Source organism: Prionailurus bengalensis, chromosome E2, assembly GCF_016509475.1.
Source record: "Prionailurus bengalensis isolate Pbe53 chromosome E2, Fcat_Pben_1.1_paternal_pri, whole genome shotgun sequence".
NCBI classification, from domain to species: domain Eukaryota; kingdom Metazoa; phylum Chordata; class Mammalia; order Carnivora; family Felidae; genus Prionailurus; species Prionailurus bengalensis.
In genome coordinates this window covers 33,486,887-33,503,420 of record NC_057352.1, presented here as the reverse complement: position 1 = coordinate 33,503,420, position 16,534 = coordinate 33,486,887, and the positions used below count along the sequence as shown (strand labels likewise).

Here is a 16,534-nt window from a genome sequence, read left to right as displayed (position 1 = left end):
GAAAGAGGTAGGTTTATTTCAGCAATTCTCCATTGACTTAAGAAGACTCAGTTTATAAGGAAAGACTTGGTGATTTTGAGAAAACCCAGAGAAATTAACAGCCCATGTTATGTTTCTGAGTTGATATAGAGTGTCTCCCCAAAACACACCCACACACTCCCCCCCCCCCCACACACAGATACACAGACATACAACTCACTGACTGGTAGGGCTACAGCCCTAATAAAGAATACCTTACTGGTCACTTGCTACATTCTAGTGAGACCTGTTAGCTACAGTGTAGCAAATATACAGCAAAAAGGAGCGTGGGTTGGGGTGAATTTCAGGGAGTTTGCTTAAGTCAGGACTTTCTTACACAAGAGGAGACTCCTCTCAAAATGCCTTGAGTGGAAAAAGAAATGTGTTGTAACAAAATCTTCATGAAACTAACTGAAAACTAAACCACAGTTGAGGAATACATGGCTTCAGGCATGGCTGGATCCAGATGCACATATGATATTATTAAGAATATACCTGCTCTATCTTTCAGCTTTTTTTTTTTTTCTCTCAGGCAAGTTTGTTCCCTGGGGAGGTTAAAGATAGCAACAGCATCTAGACTTACATTCCTATCCATTTAGAAACTTTCACAATAATTCCAGCAAAAGTTTGGGGGGTAAAGTCTATTGGAGTAACATGGGCCTGTGCCCATACCCGAACTAATCTCTATGGTCAGGGAGATGGGGCACCCCAGGTCACATACAGATGCCTGGATTTATGGAGTGAGAGTGGGGAAGAGGGAGGTCCCCCAAAAGAATACTGGGGTCGTGTTGCCTGGGGAAACAAGTAAGGGAAATGGATGGAGGGCAGGGCAGGCACAAACAACAGACGTTTTCTCCAGTGCCTCCCTCCCCCATCCCACACCTACTACACCTGTGCCCCTGCCCAGGGGAGCCAGTGTCCTGCCCACTTCCTCTCAGTCCAGCCAGGGTGGCACCAGGAGGGAGAACCTGACACCTTTGGCTCACCTCTCATGGCTTTTGTCCCTGGAAGCCTTCTCACCCACACCCTCTGCCTTTGTCTTCACAGAAATTTTTCACTATTGATTTATATGGAGACCCCAGAGAGGTAAGGACTTTTGGTTTCTTGATTACAGGTTTCTTGACACCTTTAAGCTCTAGTCAAATAGGAATGAATGAACCCTCCCTTGTGGGCTCTTGGTAACTCCTTGTGTTTACGTTGCCGAGGCTCAGAGAGGGGCAGTGACCTGCCTGGATAACGCAGCCAGGTGGACTAGCCATGGGACTGGAACAGGTTTCCCTGATTCCCAATCCAGAGCTCCCAGTTACCAACTCTGTGTCCCTTGGCCCCAGCCTACCGCCCACTTCTTGTTTACATTTCCTGCTCCCAGAAATTCCCCTCAGGAGAGGGCTGGGACTAGAAACTTCCACCATGGGGTCGTGGAGCTAGCTGGATGAAGCGTTTCTTAAGGAGCCTTCACTGAGGAGCTCACGCCTTTCCCAGGAGGCTGCTGGGTTGATTAGCTGTCCAAGCTACACTGTTGGAGGGGGCGTCCGGAAGGGGCTGAGAATCTCAGTCCTGAGGATATACCACCTTCCTGCCAGCCACACCAGAACCCCATAGCAGCCTCCCCATCTCCTTCCTCCTCCCTTCCTACTTTCCAGCACGTTGACAGGTTCTGAGACATTATCTCTGCAACATTTACAGTCCTGTGCTCTCTGCTCTCTCTTGGGGATGGACAGCAGCACCTGCCTTCAAAGGTGTTGTGAGCATTCAGGGAGATTCATGCATTCATTCAGCAAAGATTTAAGTAGCACTTACTGTGTGAAAGGACCTGATTTAGGAGCTGGGGAAACAGCAACAAAACAGGCAAAGCAGATACAATGCCCTTGGAGTGAGGGAAGAGCACAGTAACAGAAACAGGTCCTTGTTATGGGGGGAAAGAAAGTGAGAAATGGGTTTGGAGTTTGCTGTGGTTTGAACCTGCATAGCAGAGTTAGGGAAGTCTCAAGAAGAAGGTGACATCTGGGCCAAGTTCTGGAGGCAGAGAGGAAGGCAGCTGCCAAGTAAACTGGAGGAAGAGTATCCTAGGCAGAGAGAACAGCAGCTGCAAAGGTCCTGAGGCAGGAGGCCTGTGTGGCTGGTGTGGAGGGGGTCAGAGGAGAGAACAGGCTTGAAGCTGGAAAGGAAAGGGAGGTGGGGGCAGTCCCTTTAAAGGAATTGGATTTTGATTTCAAGTGAGATGCGGAAGTGTTGGGAGCAATTTGAACAGAGGAGTGAGTTGACCTTGGGTTTTACAAAAGGGCTCTTTGATTGCTGCATTGAAATTGAAGGTAGGGAAGGGTAGGCAGCCCCGGAAGACCATCTGGGAGGCGGCTGAGCTGCAGTAGTCAAGGCCAGAGGTCATGGCAGCCTGGGCTGGGCCCGTAGCAGAGGGGGTGGTGAGAGAGTGGGGTGGCATCTGGGTATTTTTGAAGTCGTGGCTGGTGGGATTTGCTAATGGACAGGATATGGGGCAGAAGAGAAAGAGGGTGGTGAACCATGCCCCTGGGATTTTGACCCGAGCCTGGGAATGCCCGAGGCCCACACAGGGCGGCCACTGGGAAGCGATCGTGTTGTTCTTGGTGTCACTTGTCAGCCCCCGTGGGACGCCACCTCGGTCAGATCATGGCCCCTCTGTCCCTTTCCTGGACTTTGATTATCTTCCACGTTTACTTCCCCCCACCTTCGTCCCCCGGTGCCGCAGACTGACCCTTGTAAACACAGGTCAGGGCATGTCACTTCCTTCTTAAAAGGCTGACCTTTCTTACAAGACAAATGCCCTCGCCCCCATGGAGTTATCCCTTCAGGACACGTCCATGTGACTGCTGTGTGCCAGGCATTGTGCAAAAAGTATGCCGCAACATCCGACCCTCCCAGGCCGTGCCCGTCCTGGATTAGGCTTTGGGCGCCGGTCCCGCTGAGCCCCTTCTGTGGCTGCCAGAAATGGCCCGTCATCTCTTCATCGGCCCTTGCAGGGCAGGTGCAGTTTCCTGGAGCCACAGGGGGCTGTCCAACGCCGCCTGCCATCCGGTGGGGGGGATCAGGCACATGGCGTGTGGAGCTGGAAATACGGCTCATGGAGCTGGCGAGGTCTCCGGAGCACTGCCAGCGAGTTTTAGGGGTGATCTCTAACGTGTATCGAGCTGCCTCCGGGACCAGGTACTGTGCCGAGCATTCTGCACCGGTTCGGTCACTTAATCCCTATTTCAACCTGTCTCACAGATGACACAACTAAAGCACAAACAGATGAAATAAGTTTCCCAAGTTACCAGCCAGTAGGTGGCAGAGCCAGGATTCAAGTCCAGATAATCTGGCTCCAAAACCCACATTCTTAACGACTGTGGCCAAATATGCATTATAACCACGCCCAGAGCTGGCTCCCGATGGTGACATGGGGGTCAGATGCTGCTGAATCTGTGCCCATGTAACTGATCTTCATCGAAGGTAAAACCTCAAATGGAGACATTTTTTTCAATACAATGCGAGCCCATCCCTGATGATTTTATTCATGCTTTTTCTCTCTAAGAAGGAATCGGGTCTCTGTGTAGGCACCTTGAGTGATGGGGGGTTCACTACCTCCTCGAAGCGAACTGTTTATCAATAGCAGCTTGTGTTTAATTAAATATAGACCGATAAGTACAATTGATTCTGATTAATTGTGAATTCTGTGTTTGTGAATTCATCTACTCTCTAAAATTAATGTGTGACCCCAAAACTGATACTCCTGACACTGCTTTTATTTATTTATTTATTTATTTATTAAAAAAAATTTTTTTTTTCAACGTTTATTTATTTTTGGGACAGAGAGAGACAGAGCATGAACGGGGGAGGGGCAGAGAGAGAGGGAGACACAGAATCGGAAACAGGCTCCAGGCTCCGAGCCATCAGCCCAGAGCCCGACGCGGGGCTCGAACTCACAGACCGCGAGATCGTGACCTGGCTGAAGTCGGACGCTTAACCGACTGCGCCACCCAGGTGCCCCCTGACACTGCTTTTTTTAACGTTTATTTATTTTTGAGAGAGAGACAGAGCATGGACAGGGGAGGGGCAGAGAGAGAGGGAGACACAGGATCCGAAGCAGGCTCCAGGCTCTGAGCTGTCAGCACAGAGCCCGATGCGGGGCTCGAACCCACGAACGGTGAGATCATGACCCGAGCCAAAGCTGGACGCTTAACCAACGGAGCCACCCAGGCGCCCTGATACTCCTGACACTTTTTACTGTCATTCATGGACATGGAGTGGCAAGAAGGCTGAGAGGCCATGTGTAGGCTCCCGTTCGAGATGCAGCAAAGCCTGTGGCTTCTTGTCTCACGTCTCATACTCTTAACACGTGTCCTTTCCACTGTCTACTCAGTGCCACGTTTTCCGCATTTTTGTGCTTTCTGTTGATGGTTTCACTGTGGCAAGTGGCCCCTCAGGCACTGTCCCGTGCTCCCGAGGGAGGGCTTGTTCCAGGCTGTGATGCGCCTTCGTGTGTTAGTTAGACCAGCTTCTTCCCGGGCGGCTGACTGTGCTGTGGGCCGTGAGTTCAGCGGCAAGGGATCAATAAGGCAGCCCATCCAGGAACAGGAAGGGGCAACTTGCCGATCTGTCTGTGAGGCGGCTTGGGAAAGCGCTAAAATACCATCTAGTATGTGATGAAAGCTGTGGGAAATCGGGCACATTCGTGGTTTTGTGAGATGACCACGGATACGAACGCATAACAACCCTGCCGTGAGGCTGAAGGCGAGGAAGTTCCAGGCATGTTCCCGAGGGCCCAGGAAGATGGTGAGGCCTCAGCTGGTGTTTTATTATAAATAAATACTACATATAATTAGTTATTTGTAAGCAACGCATATTCCATCAAGGTGTCTTTAAGCACACGGAAAACGGAGTTGATGAAAATGTGACCAGATAGTTGCAGGAATCTGACGTCGTATTTCCCCATGAGCAGTGGCCCCGCATTTGCTAGTTCAGAGCCCACGGTGCCTTTAGAGAACCGAACGGCCACGGATAACAGAATTGACTCTAGAGACCCACATAGGCAAATGTAAACTGCAAATTGAGAGATATAAATTTTTACATATACGTGCGGTATATATATATATATGTGTGTGTGTATATATATATATACGTATATATTTTATGTATTTATATAAAGTTATATAAAATGTATATGTTTATAGATTTTAATACTAAAATATATTTGCATATTTATATATTTAATATATTTATATTTAATAAATTTAATGTATGCTTATATGTACATAAATGTATGGAAATATGTAGAGATATGTATACATGTATTTCAGTTTGAGTGAGTTTTGCCCCCCTCAGGCTTTCCACTGCTAGTTCTGCCTCTGGGGTCACATGCACTTGGCCCTGTTTGGAGGAGCCTGAGTTCTGTGGCCACCGCCTGTGGCCGTGCAGGTGTGGGGTGCTGGCCCCCTGCTCTGACAGGTGGAGAGGGGGATATGCGTGTGGCCTTGAGAGCAGAAGCCCAGACACCGTGATGCCCTCCTTCCCAGAGCCATCCCTTCCTGCCCATCGTGGTGGACGGAGTACTGTTACCAAAGATGCCTGAAGAGATTCTGGCAGAAAAGAAATTCAACTTTGTTCCCTATATCATCGGAATCAACAAGCATGAGTTTGGTTGGCTTCTTCCAAAGGTGAGAATGTGGGGTCCCCTTAGGCTCCCCTCCCCCACCCATCACATCACCCCTCCCATCTCTGCTCACAGAGGCTCTTCCTTCTCGAGGCCCCCCTCTGAATCCAGGGCAGCTGTCCCCTTCACATTTCCATGAGGGGGGCATTGACATTTCCATGGGGAAACTTCTCTAGGATGGCCCACTGCCACCTGGGGACCCCTCTCCCCAAGCACTCTGGCTGTCTTCCAATCTAAGAATCCCACAACGTGGGTGCCAGGGGAGTCTGTAAGGATAATCACTGGGCAGATGGGCAGACCGAGACTGGGAGAGGGACGGACTCCCAGTTAAGGAGTGAGGCCTGAGCCCCTGCGGCCCGTCCACCTGGGCTGGTGCTCTCCCTGCCCCTCCATAAATCCCGCACCTGCTCTTTCTTGGTCATCTAACTGGGGGAGTCAGAGGAGCTTTCTCCCTCTGGGGTGAAAGTTCGAAAAGTCAGAAGTGCTCTCCCTCTGTCAGAAATAAACACAGCCAGTGCCAGGTAAAGCGGTGAGGACAGTCTTATTTAGTTCTACCCCCGCAGCAGGGAGGAGAGACTAGTGTGAGCTGAACTCAGGTCCCTGCAACAAAAGGCTGGAGCCTGGTTAAAGGCCTGAATGTGCCAAGGAAAGACACTGTGGGGGTGTGACAGAGGCACGGAGGGCGGGGGAGTCTGTCCACGGGACTAGGCCACCTCGATTTGTTAAGTGCTGTTTTTCCAGAAACAAATTTCTGTCTCTTTGCCCAGAGGCAGTGGTGTGCAGGCTGCAGCAGGGTGCCCACCAGAGTCACAGGGACTGAGAGGGAGAAAGGAGACTTAGGGGCTGAATGTCTGCATTTCAAAAGGTGGCCCTAAGGTCCTGGAGGAAACAGTTTTGGGTGGTAGATTTACATCTCAAAGGGCAGAGAAAGAATTGTAATTGCAAGCTTTCTAAAGTAGCTGCTCTAAAAGGGGTTCAGGGACCTATCAACCTATCACCAGGTTTGGGCCAGAATAAATAATACATTCCCCTGGTGTCCGGGAGCTCGTTAAGGGGAACTGGGATAATCTTAGGGACAAGATCTTAAGCTCTGGCAGTCAAGCTAGAGTTTGGTCAAGTTCTACAGTGCAGAAGTTTGGATGGAGCACAGAAATTTCAGAGGTCACTGACGGACCAAAGCCATAATGGCAGGATTTGATGCTTCCTTGGTCATCTGAGACAGTGAGGGTATTTGTGAGGTCGGTGTTCTTTGTCTCAGAGCCCTCTACTTCAACACTAGCCAGGCATAGATCTCTCCTGTGTGTCTCCATGTCCAGGATGGGGATTCTTGCCTACGATTGATACACACACACACACACACACACACACAGTGCAAGGCCCTGGGACAGCTTCTGTTCACATTTACTTTATCCTTTTGCACCTGCTTGGATATAATAAGCTTGTTTGTCTCATTGATTTTACCCAACTCATCAAGAACCCATGTCTGTCAAGTCATGACAAAGTGACCTTTGGTTGGTTGGTAAGTGTGGTTCTTCATGCTAATTCTTGATGATTCACACTTGTGTCACTTGTTTTAACAGCTGATGGGTTACCCACTCTCTGAAGGCAAGCTGGACCAGAAGACAGCCATGTCACTCCTGTGGAAGTCTTACCCGATTATTGTAAGAGTCTGGGGAACCATGGGAACTGGCTGAGACCCAAGGAGGGGCAGAGGCTTGCCCCAAATAGCCTAACAATTCAATGTCAGAATGCAGACTGGGGCTGGAGGGTTCTGCCCCCACTTTTCTGCTTTTCCCACCTCACCACGCAGGGTAGTGCTGGAGAGATTTACCACTAATGCAAACCATTCTCTATGTCATTCACTGGGGTGGGGGCCGGGGCCACTTTTACTTGTGCTCCATTTCAGGGCATCCCTGAGGAATTGATTCCACTGGCTGCTGAGAAGTATTTAGAAGGGACAGATGACCCTGTCAAAAAGAAAGACCTGTTCTTGGAAGCACTTGGAGATGTGGTATTTGGTGTCCCATCTGTGACTGTGGCCCGTTACCACAGAGGTGAGTCCCACAGGTTGGGCAGGAGAGGAACACTGAACCCACCAGCTTCACTGTCGGTCCTACTCACTTCTCAGCATAGACAGATATGTGGAAACCACCAATGGTCAAGCCTCCAAGGCCAATTCCATATGGCCGGGGGTGGAACACTGTCTAACTTTGGGTCTGCCAGAAGCCAACTCTGAGAAAAGAATCTGAATGCAAGTAGCTTATTTGGGAGGTGACCCCAGAAAACACCAGCAGAAGAATGGAGACGTGGCCCCAAAAGGAGAAGGAAACCAATCAGACTTCCCTGGACACCTGGAGCTATCATGTCTCCAGTCACGTCTCAGGGCTATTCCGTGTGAGTGGCAAGGGGCAGAGGTATTTATTCTTTCACTCTCATGAGCCATGAGTTGAAGGCTGTTCCCAAGGGGCTGGTAATTCCCTGGAGCTCTCACCTGCCTCACATACGGGCAGTGTGGTCTCTTGGTGGCCAAAGGGACGCCGGAGGTGGAAGTCAGGCTGGCATGTCCAGAAGTTGGATATGTGGTGAGGCACCAGCAGCACCTGCCACAGGGACCCCTCCCCTGAAGTTACAGTGGTCTGTGGGGCCAGAGGGCAGGTCTTCGAAGATATGCTTTGGCAGGTTTCCAAGGTCAGAGCTAGCTGCAAACTGGTTTGTTAACTGGTAAAGCTGGGGGTAGACTGAAGCCAAGCATATAATCAGGAAACAAACAAACAAAAACAAACAAAGCAAAAAAAAAAAAAAACCCAAAAAACAAAAAACAAACAAATCCAAAACAACAACAACAACAACAAAACAAAAGAAAACCAAACCAAAATAAAACAAAAGAAATGAGCAGTGGGAGGTGTGGGGGCAGGTGTTCTAGAGAGTGTCCATGCACACAGCTGGCTTCTGTCCATCCCGATGTGTGCTGACTCTACCACAGGACCTTCCTGCACTGATCCAAGGCTGTGAGGTGGATCCAGGGTTGGATAAGCTCATCTAGAAAGGATGCATCCCTTCTGGGCGTCTTTACGAGGTCCTCACAGGACCCTTCCTTCACCTAGTCTGCCAGCCAGGAAATGGTTCTCTATCTAACCATGCCGGAGGGGTTTTAAAATTCAGGACTTTCTGTGCATGATAAAAAAGCAGCTAGAGCTGACCTACCCTGTCCCCAAGCCCTCCGTATAGTGATGTGCAGGAGCCAGTTACTGTCTCTTCCTCCCGGGGGTCCTGATGAAACGCTTCAGCCAGGGGCCGCCTGGGGTCAAATTTGCTCTTTCATAACCTTGGTCTTGCCTCTGGATACATGCCTGGCTTGTGGCATCTTCTTCTGCTTCGTCTGCTGGTCCCAGCTATACTGGACTTGTGTTTTTTATCTGGTATCCTATGACTTTGAATTCGGGGTCTTCTTGCCAGGACCACACAGATTTTTGTCAATGTTATTCTTTCATTTTGTATTTGCCTCGATCTCTTTTTGATAAACAGAAAGTTTTCCGAATATAAAATTAATATCCTACACATGTGGAAAATTTTTAAGATATGGAAACACATGAAGAAGGAAATTAGATATTACTCTAAATTCCTCCACCTAGAAACATCTGCTATACGTTCTCTTTTAAATTTTTTTTTTTAACATTTATTTTTATTTTGAGACAGAGAGAGACAGAGCAGAGCAGGGAGGGGCAGAGAGAGGGAGACACAGAATCTGAAGCAGGCTCCAGGCTCTGAGCTACCAGCACAGAGCCCGACACAGGGCTCGAACTCACAGACCTCATGATCATGACCTGAGCCAACGTTGGACACCCAACTGACTGAGCCACCTAGGCTCCCCTGCTATACATTTTTGAAATATCTTCTTTGAATAATCTTTCCATGTCTTACATATAATTTAGAAATTAATTTGATATCATATGTCATATTTTTATTCATAGAACACTATTTTGTGTTCAAAAACAACCACTATTTCATGGAATGATGCATCAAAATTTACTTTAGTATCCCTGTCCCATTGGATATTTAGTCTGGCTGCTTATATTTCGATGCAAGAAAAATATATTATGCTCAGCCTTTAAAGTCAGACTTTAACCAAGTCTCTCATAATTTTCGTAGGATTGGTTATTAGAAGTGAAGTTCCCAAGTGGGGCCGTTAGACCATTTTAAAGTTCTTGATACATGCTGTGAAATTGCCTTCCAGTGCATGCCTGGGATTTCTTAATTCTCTCACTTGCAAAACTCAGATTAAAAAATAAAGACAATGCTGCCAATTTCACAAGCTCTTCCTTAAAAAAAAGGGGGGGGGCATCCCCATGCTTTAATGGCAAACTTAGATTACAAAGTCTGTCCTTTCTGCTTCTCCTATTCTTCTTCTGCTATTGTTCTATTATCCTAATCTGTGCCCTACCTTCCTTTGAAAACATGTGTTGTGCTTGTAGGAATTTTATACCTCCTCTTGGTTTTAGGCAGAAAGTTAAAAGAGAGAGAGAGAGAGAGAGAGAGAGAGAGAGAATTCTCTTTTGTGCCGCATGCTGGCTGCCCCAGAGGAGTTCTCTCATTCACGGAAGGTCTTCCCTCTGTGGCAAAGAGCTCCTTTCTAAAACTCCCAAGTGGTGGAGGGACGTTACAGCCCCTTCCCTCAGTGAGTTCTGCTTGACCTTGAAGCTGCTGTTTAACATGTGGATTTAAAAACCACAGAAGGGTTGCTTCTTCCAGACAGCACCTCTGGCTAAATCAAGGGTGCACTGTTGGGGGGTCGGGGAGGCATTCCAATAAATTATTCTACCTCCTCATGTGGGGATGGCATATAACATTAAATCATTTGGGGACAAATATTTAATGATACAGAGAAATGATTTTAGTATATTACAAAATGACATATACACTATCATCCCATTTGTATATGCATAGAAAGATATATGCTAAAATATTAACAGAGGTGTCTTCAAGTGGTGCTAGGATTATAAGTGATCTTTTTGGTCATTTGCCTTTTTTCTGCACTTTCCAAGTTTGTTACGGCACCCAAAGGGGAAAAAAGCTGTATCATTTCTCCTCCAGCCAGACTAGGGACCCAACCCTTCCCCATCAGTCATTCTGCCGTGGGCATTGGGGTCCATGCAAAGTGCCAGTTCCATGAACCACCCTAGACTGGTGGCCCCCAGCTTAGCCCTGAAGGGGCAGGCAGAGTGGACAGCTCTGGATAAAGCTATCTGAGGGAAAATCGACACCTTCTGGGGGCTTGGAGAGGGGGTGCTGAGAGTGGGGGTTGGGAAAGCAGGAGAAAGGCACCGTTGTCCTCCCTCAGAGCCCTCTTTCACTCTTCTGTCACCACCCCAGGCCCAGCAGGAAGCAAGATATGAGGTGACGAGGTGATGGAGCAATAGAAAATGCTGAGTTTTTGGCTTCCCCAGATACAAGAGACAGATTATGCCCTTCCCCCATGTTTGTATAAATATCTGAGCTGTCAAGCCAGCAACTAGGATTTGCTTCCCTCTTCCCTAGGAATTAGCTGACAAGCACACTGGAAACTCTCCAAACTGGGTAGAATAAAAGGCACCTGTTGGGCTGCAGATAGTCTCCAAAGGAATCAAAACGAACCCGTTTTTCAATGAAATACAGTAGCGTAAACAGTGTGTATGGAGATGTTCTTGCGTGTGAACCCATCAGTAGGCAACAGTATCTGTGTGTAATTGGCCCAAGGCCCCTATAAGGATACTATTTTAAATGGATTTACTCAGAATTTCAACATTTCATTCATTCAATCTTCATTCATCGACTCATTCAACAAATATCTGACGTAAAGCCAGTTGATCACCGGTTTATCACCGCCAATATCACCTCCTCCAACTGTGCATCTTTAAGCAAATCGCAGAGCTTTCCCAAAGCTTTGTTTCTGTGTTGCGCTGGTAACCAAGGGTTTTCTGTAGGGCCACACAATGTCTAGTACACAGCTGGCTCTCACGATGGGCAGCTATTCATGTTGCTGCTGTTGTGTACCTAGGACCCAGGTGTGCCACCAATTCCCGGAGCGTTCAGGGCCCCCTTGGTGCGCATCTGGGGAAATGAACTGTGCATGAATCCATGTCTTTACAGATGCCGGAGCCCCCACGTACATGTACGAGTTCCAGTATCACCCAAGCTTCTCATCAGACATGAAACCCAAGACGTTGATAGGGGACCATGGCGATGAGCTGTTCTCAGTCTTCGGGGCACCATTTTTAAAAGGTGATGGCCCTTCGGTGATGACAAATTTGGAGTTAGAAGATCTGGGTTTAAGTCTCAGTTTGGTGGCCGTGGGTCAAGTTCCCCCTTCTCTCTTGACCTTACGCAAATACATCGGAGCAGGGCTGAACTATGAAAATTTCAACCTTTCTCCTACCCTGACACATCTGGTGGAGAAGGTATATCCAAGTGCCCCCGTTCATACTCTAAGAATTCAGGCCTGGGTATCAATAAGCCACATGGCAGGTCACCTGCTCAAGCGCTAGAGGGCCCTGCTCTAGCCCTCACCATGCAGGGCCCTGCTCAAGCGCTAGAATGTCACCACTCACTTCCCACTGTGAGTGAGGGTAAGGTTAGAATTGGTGTTGACCTTGAATCGGGGCTAATGTGCACGTGTGTGTCTGTCTGTCCAACCATCTACCCACCTAAAATTCCTAACTTTCTCAACTTAATATATTTAATAATATATATAATACTTTATTATTTTTTAATGTTTCTTTTTCAGAGAGAGAGAGAGAGCGCAAGTGAGTGAGGGAGGGGCAGACAGAGAGGGAGACACAGAATTCGAAGCAGGCTCCAGGCTCTGAGCTGTCAGCACAGACAAGCTGAGAGATCATGACCCGAGCCACAGTTGGACGCTTAACCGACTGAGCTCCCCAGGCACCTAGATAATATAATACTTTAAAGAAGACCTTTCACAAATATCTCCAATGCCTTCACTATCACCAGTTACAGATGACTTGTGTGTGACTCACCTCAGGCTGTTTGTGGCCGACACAGCAGTGCCTCTGGGCATTTCCTGCTTGGCTGACTCGTTAGGGCCACTGCCCATCAATGATATTTCAGGTTTTATGAGAACATGGGTGGGTGAAAGAGAGCGAGCAAAGGCCCAGACGGGAGCAATCCCAAGGTGGGGTCTCTGTAGTGAACATTCTGGGTGTAGCCCTGGAGACCTTGATAGGTGCGGAGAGGCGTGGCTGTCTAGGCACTGAGGAGACTGCAGCCACCCCTGAGTCCCTCATCAGCAACGCCCAAGCTTAGAGTGCACCCAAATTACCCAGATCTTCTTGACATGCAGATTTTGACACAGTCGGTCTGGACCAAGGGCTCAAATTCTGAGTTTCTAACAAGCTGTCCCGTGCTGCTGGCCATAAACCACACTTTGAGTAGCAAAGGCTTTTTTTTTCTTCTTCCCCACAGGAGGTGCTTCAGAAGAGGAGATCAGACTCAGCAAGATGATGATGAAATTTTGGGCCAATTTTGCTCGGAGTGGGTGAGGCTGGTGACAGAGATGGAGCAGGGTTGGGACAGGCGGGGGTGTTTACTGGGAAAGGTAGTTCCCAGCCCTGTAACCCTGACAAGGAGCCGTGAGAGTTCTCTAAAAGTGGACAGGCTGCCTAGGATTCGGTGAGCTCCCTGCCTCTGGAGGTGAAGGAGCCTCCTGGGGGAAATGAAACCAAGAAGTCCTGCAAATCTCAAAGTGTTGTTGGGTCCCCACAGTCACTTTGGGCAATTCTCATTTGATTCTGTTCCTAGGAACCCCAATGGGGAAGGACTGCCCTCTTGGCCAGCATATGACCAGAAGGAAGGGTATCTGCAGATTGGAGCCACCACTCAGCCGGCCCAGAAGCTGAAAGACAAGGAAGTGGCTTTCTGGACCGAGCTCCTGGCCCAGGGGGCAGCAAAAAAGCCACCCCACAAAGAGCACGTTGAGCTGTGAATGGGTGGCCTGGCTGGCCATGGGCCCTGGGGGAGCCCAGACTGGGGTAGTCTATAGAAGGTGTTTATGAGCCAAAGAAGGATCTTATTGGAGGAGGCTGGGAATATGTCTGGTGGGGGAGGGCAGAGGCCGGGGAAGAGGAATTGTGGCCAATTTAGGGAATAAATGTTCTCTCGGAGACCACGTCAGTGTCTGTGTCTTGGGCTCAGGGAGAGAAGATGAATAGGATGGGCATGATTGTCTGGAAGGTGCCTCCGGTGGGGATGGCTTGGCCCCAGGAGCTGCCAAGGATAATTGTGCATCCGCCCCATGTCTCTGGGCCCTCAACAACTTCCAGCAACAGGATGTGGGGTGGCCAGAATGTAATGTCTCTCTTGTCCATGTGGAGCTACCAGTCTACATATGTACCTGCAGTGGTGGAGAAAGGAGGTGTCGTGGTGACCCTGTGGCACCGTCATGTGGCCCTTACTGACCCTTCCAGAGATCCACAGTTTTTCTCCAATGTACACAGCATCCTCCCGGGCCCTTCCTTGAGGTCATCTCATCCAGCAACTTGTCTGAACCCCTCCTATAGCCTGGATCACTTCAGGATTTATCGTTAGCATATCTGTGCTGGCTGCCCGTTAGAATCACCTGAACAACTTTTTAAAAAATGCCTTTGCCCAGGCCCCATCCTGATTCTAATTCCTTTGGCCGGGGGAGGGTCCTGGACAGCAGGATTTTTTTTTTAACTCCCTATGTTTAGCTGGTGTGCGGCTAGAGTTGAGAACCACTGACCTGGTCCATGAGTTCTTCAAGGCAGGACTCTTTGTACGAGTCTCTATGTCTCCTGGGCCCTGCACAGTGTGTGTGCTGAATATGTGCATGCATGGATAGTTGAATGCATAAGCCAGCAAATAAAGGAGAGTTCCCAGGTTCTTGAAGATTGCAAAATAAATAAATAAATAAATTATATATATATATAGAGAGAGAGAGAGAGAGAGATGGTGGTCAGATGGAACTTTACAAGGTGAAGGTGGGCATCAGCCTTCAGGTATCCGATGATTATACCTTTGAATCCTATAATAATAACAGTAACTAGAAGTTATTGGATATTTATTATGTGCCTTCATAATAAAGTACTTTTTATATTAATTCAGATAATCTTCACAGACACCCTTTGAGGTGAATGCTTGCTATCAACCCCATGGAAGTTAACACAAGGCCCCAGAAAACTCAACTAGTAAGCGACAGACAAGACCACGTACATAATTTGCTGTGCAATTTTATTAACAATAAAAATAACTATTTATTTAAAAATTATTAAGAATTTCAAGATGGCGACTGCAGAGTTTTTAAAGCCACCGTGAGCCTAGAGTCCTGAGTGAACGCACGGGTCTCGCGCCTATGAAGCCCATCCTGGTGACGCAGCTGGAATGTGGCCCTTAGCAGTCTGGCTCTAGAGCTGGAGCCTGTAAGTGCGAAGCAATCCTTCCTTTGTAAGCAGGACACTTCAAAACTCCTATTCTGGGCTTGTCCTGACCTCTCCAGTTCATCGGATTCTGCCAAAGGCACCCATGTGACTGGCGGTTCTTTGCTGCCCTCTAGTGGGCAGTGTCCAGATAGCCGCACTTGCTTCCGGGAGGGATCCAGGACTGTAAGGGGGCTGAGACTCCCAACTCTGTCCCCACCGCGGTGACTACGCCTGAGCTGACACGGTCAGGGGCAGCATTCAGATTGGTCTCTTGGCGCCTCCAGAGTCCTAACCACGCAGGGGCAGCTTGGGTAGGAGCTCCTCAAGTCTTATTCCTACTTCAAACTGAGATGAAATGTTTCCTGGCCCTGGTGGTCTCCCCAGCCTCCAACAGAACGAATCCAGTTCCGGGCACCTCAGAAGTGCTCGGAAAACTCTGCTCCCACAGCACTTCTCTGCAAAGCGTCTGTCCTTTGCCTCTCATCCGGGCTGATGAAAGTCCTAACTAGCCTCCCTGCCATTTTTTCTCTGTGCTATAGCGCCAGGGTGATCCATCTGAACGGCCACCCTGGTTTTCCCTTGCTATGCACATCCTCTGCCGTCTGATTTTGCAGCTCCACTCATAGAGTCTGGGTTGGCCTCTTCACTGGCTTTGACAATAAAATATGGCAGAAGTGATGCTGTGCCTCAAGAGGTCTTGCACGTGTTCACACACTGTCTCGAACCCGCATGACTGCCGTGTGAACGAGCCCAGGCCAGCCTGCCAGGAATGAGGCAGCACACAGAGGGGAGTCATCCCAGGAAAGGCTATCCAAGACCAGTCGGCCTCCAGCCGACCCACAGCTTCAGACGCTTGGGTGAGCCCAGTCAGGATCAGCTGAGGCCGGCCAGATCTGCGGACCTTCCTGGGTGGTCCACAGACCCCTCGGCCGAATACACGGCTGTTGTTTTAAGCTTTGGGCCGGTTTGTTCCACAGCAGTCACTTCCTGATACACTATGTGACACCCAAGGATGGACATCCGCCCCACTCCTATCGAAAACTTTTTAATGACTCCTCATTGCCCTCTGGAAAAAAGTTCCATCTCCCTATTGCAAGTTGGGAAGGCCCTCATCTTCCAGATCTTACTTGCCTCTGCAGCCCTTCTATTTGGAGATTTCCACTGCAGATTTCTTCAGATCCTTGTGTCCCCTGTAGTCCTGCGTGCATCTGTGCTGTCACTTTTGCTATTCTCATGACCTGGAATTTTCCTCCTGACTCAGCTCAAGTATCACCTGTTGCAGGGCACTCTATGATCTCCCCGGGTGGGGCTCTGTGCATGATTTCTCTGCCAGGTTTTGAGATGGCCTTGTCCCCCTCATCTCTGTAAACCCCACCATCTACTGAGGGCCCACCATGTGCCGGATACTCGTCTCGACACTGGA

General features: G+C 48.9%; 1 protein-coding gene across 2 annotated transcripts in view; it reads left to right on the top strand.

Moving 5' to 3' along the window:
* The window catches only part of CES1 (carboxylesterase 1), a 31,018-nt gene extending 17,177 nt beyond the window's left edge, over positions 1–13,841 (top strand). For both annotated transcript variants that reach the window (XM_043599224.1, XM_043599225.1), the window contains exons 8-14: positions 1,066–1,104; positions 5,547–5,687; positions 7,264–7,344; positions 7,590–7,737; positions 11,810–11,941; positions 13,139–13,211; positions 13,475–13,841. In XM_043599224.1, the coding sequence (XP_043455159.1) occupies positions 1,066–1,104; positions 5,547–5,687; positions 7,264–7,344; positions 7,590–7,737; positions 11,810–11,941; positions 13,139–13,211; positions 13,475–13,658 (798 nt within the window). In that variant the 3' untranslated portion in view covers positions 13,659–13,841. The remainder of the gene's footprint in view (positions 1–1,065; positions 1,105–5,546; positions 5,688–7,263; positions 7,345–7,589; positions 7,738–11,809; positions 11,942–13,138; positions 13,212–13,474) is intronic.
* The last annotated feature ends 2,693 nt before the right edge of the window (positions 13,842–16,534 follow it).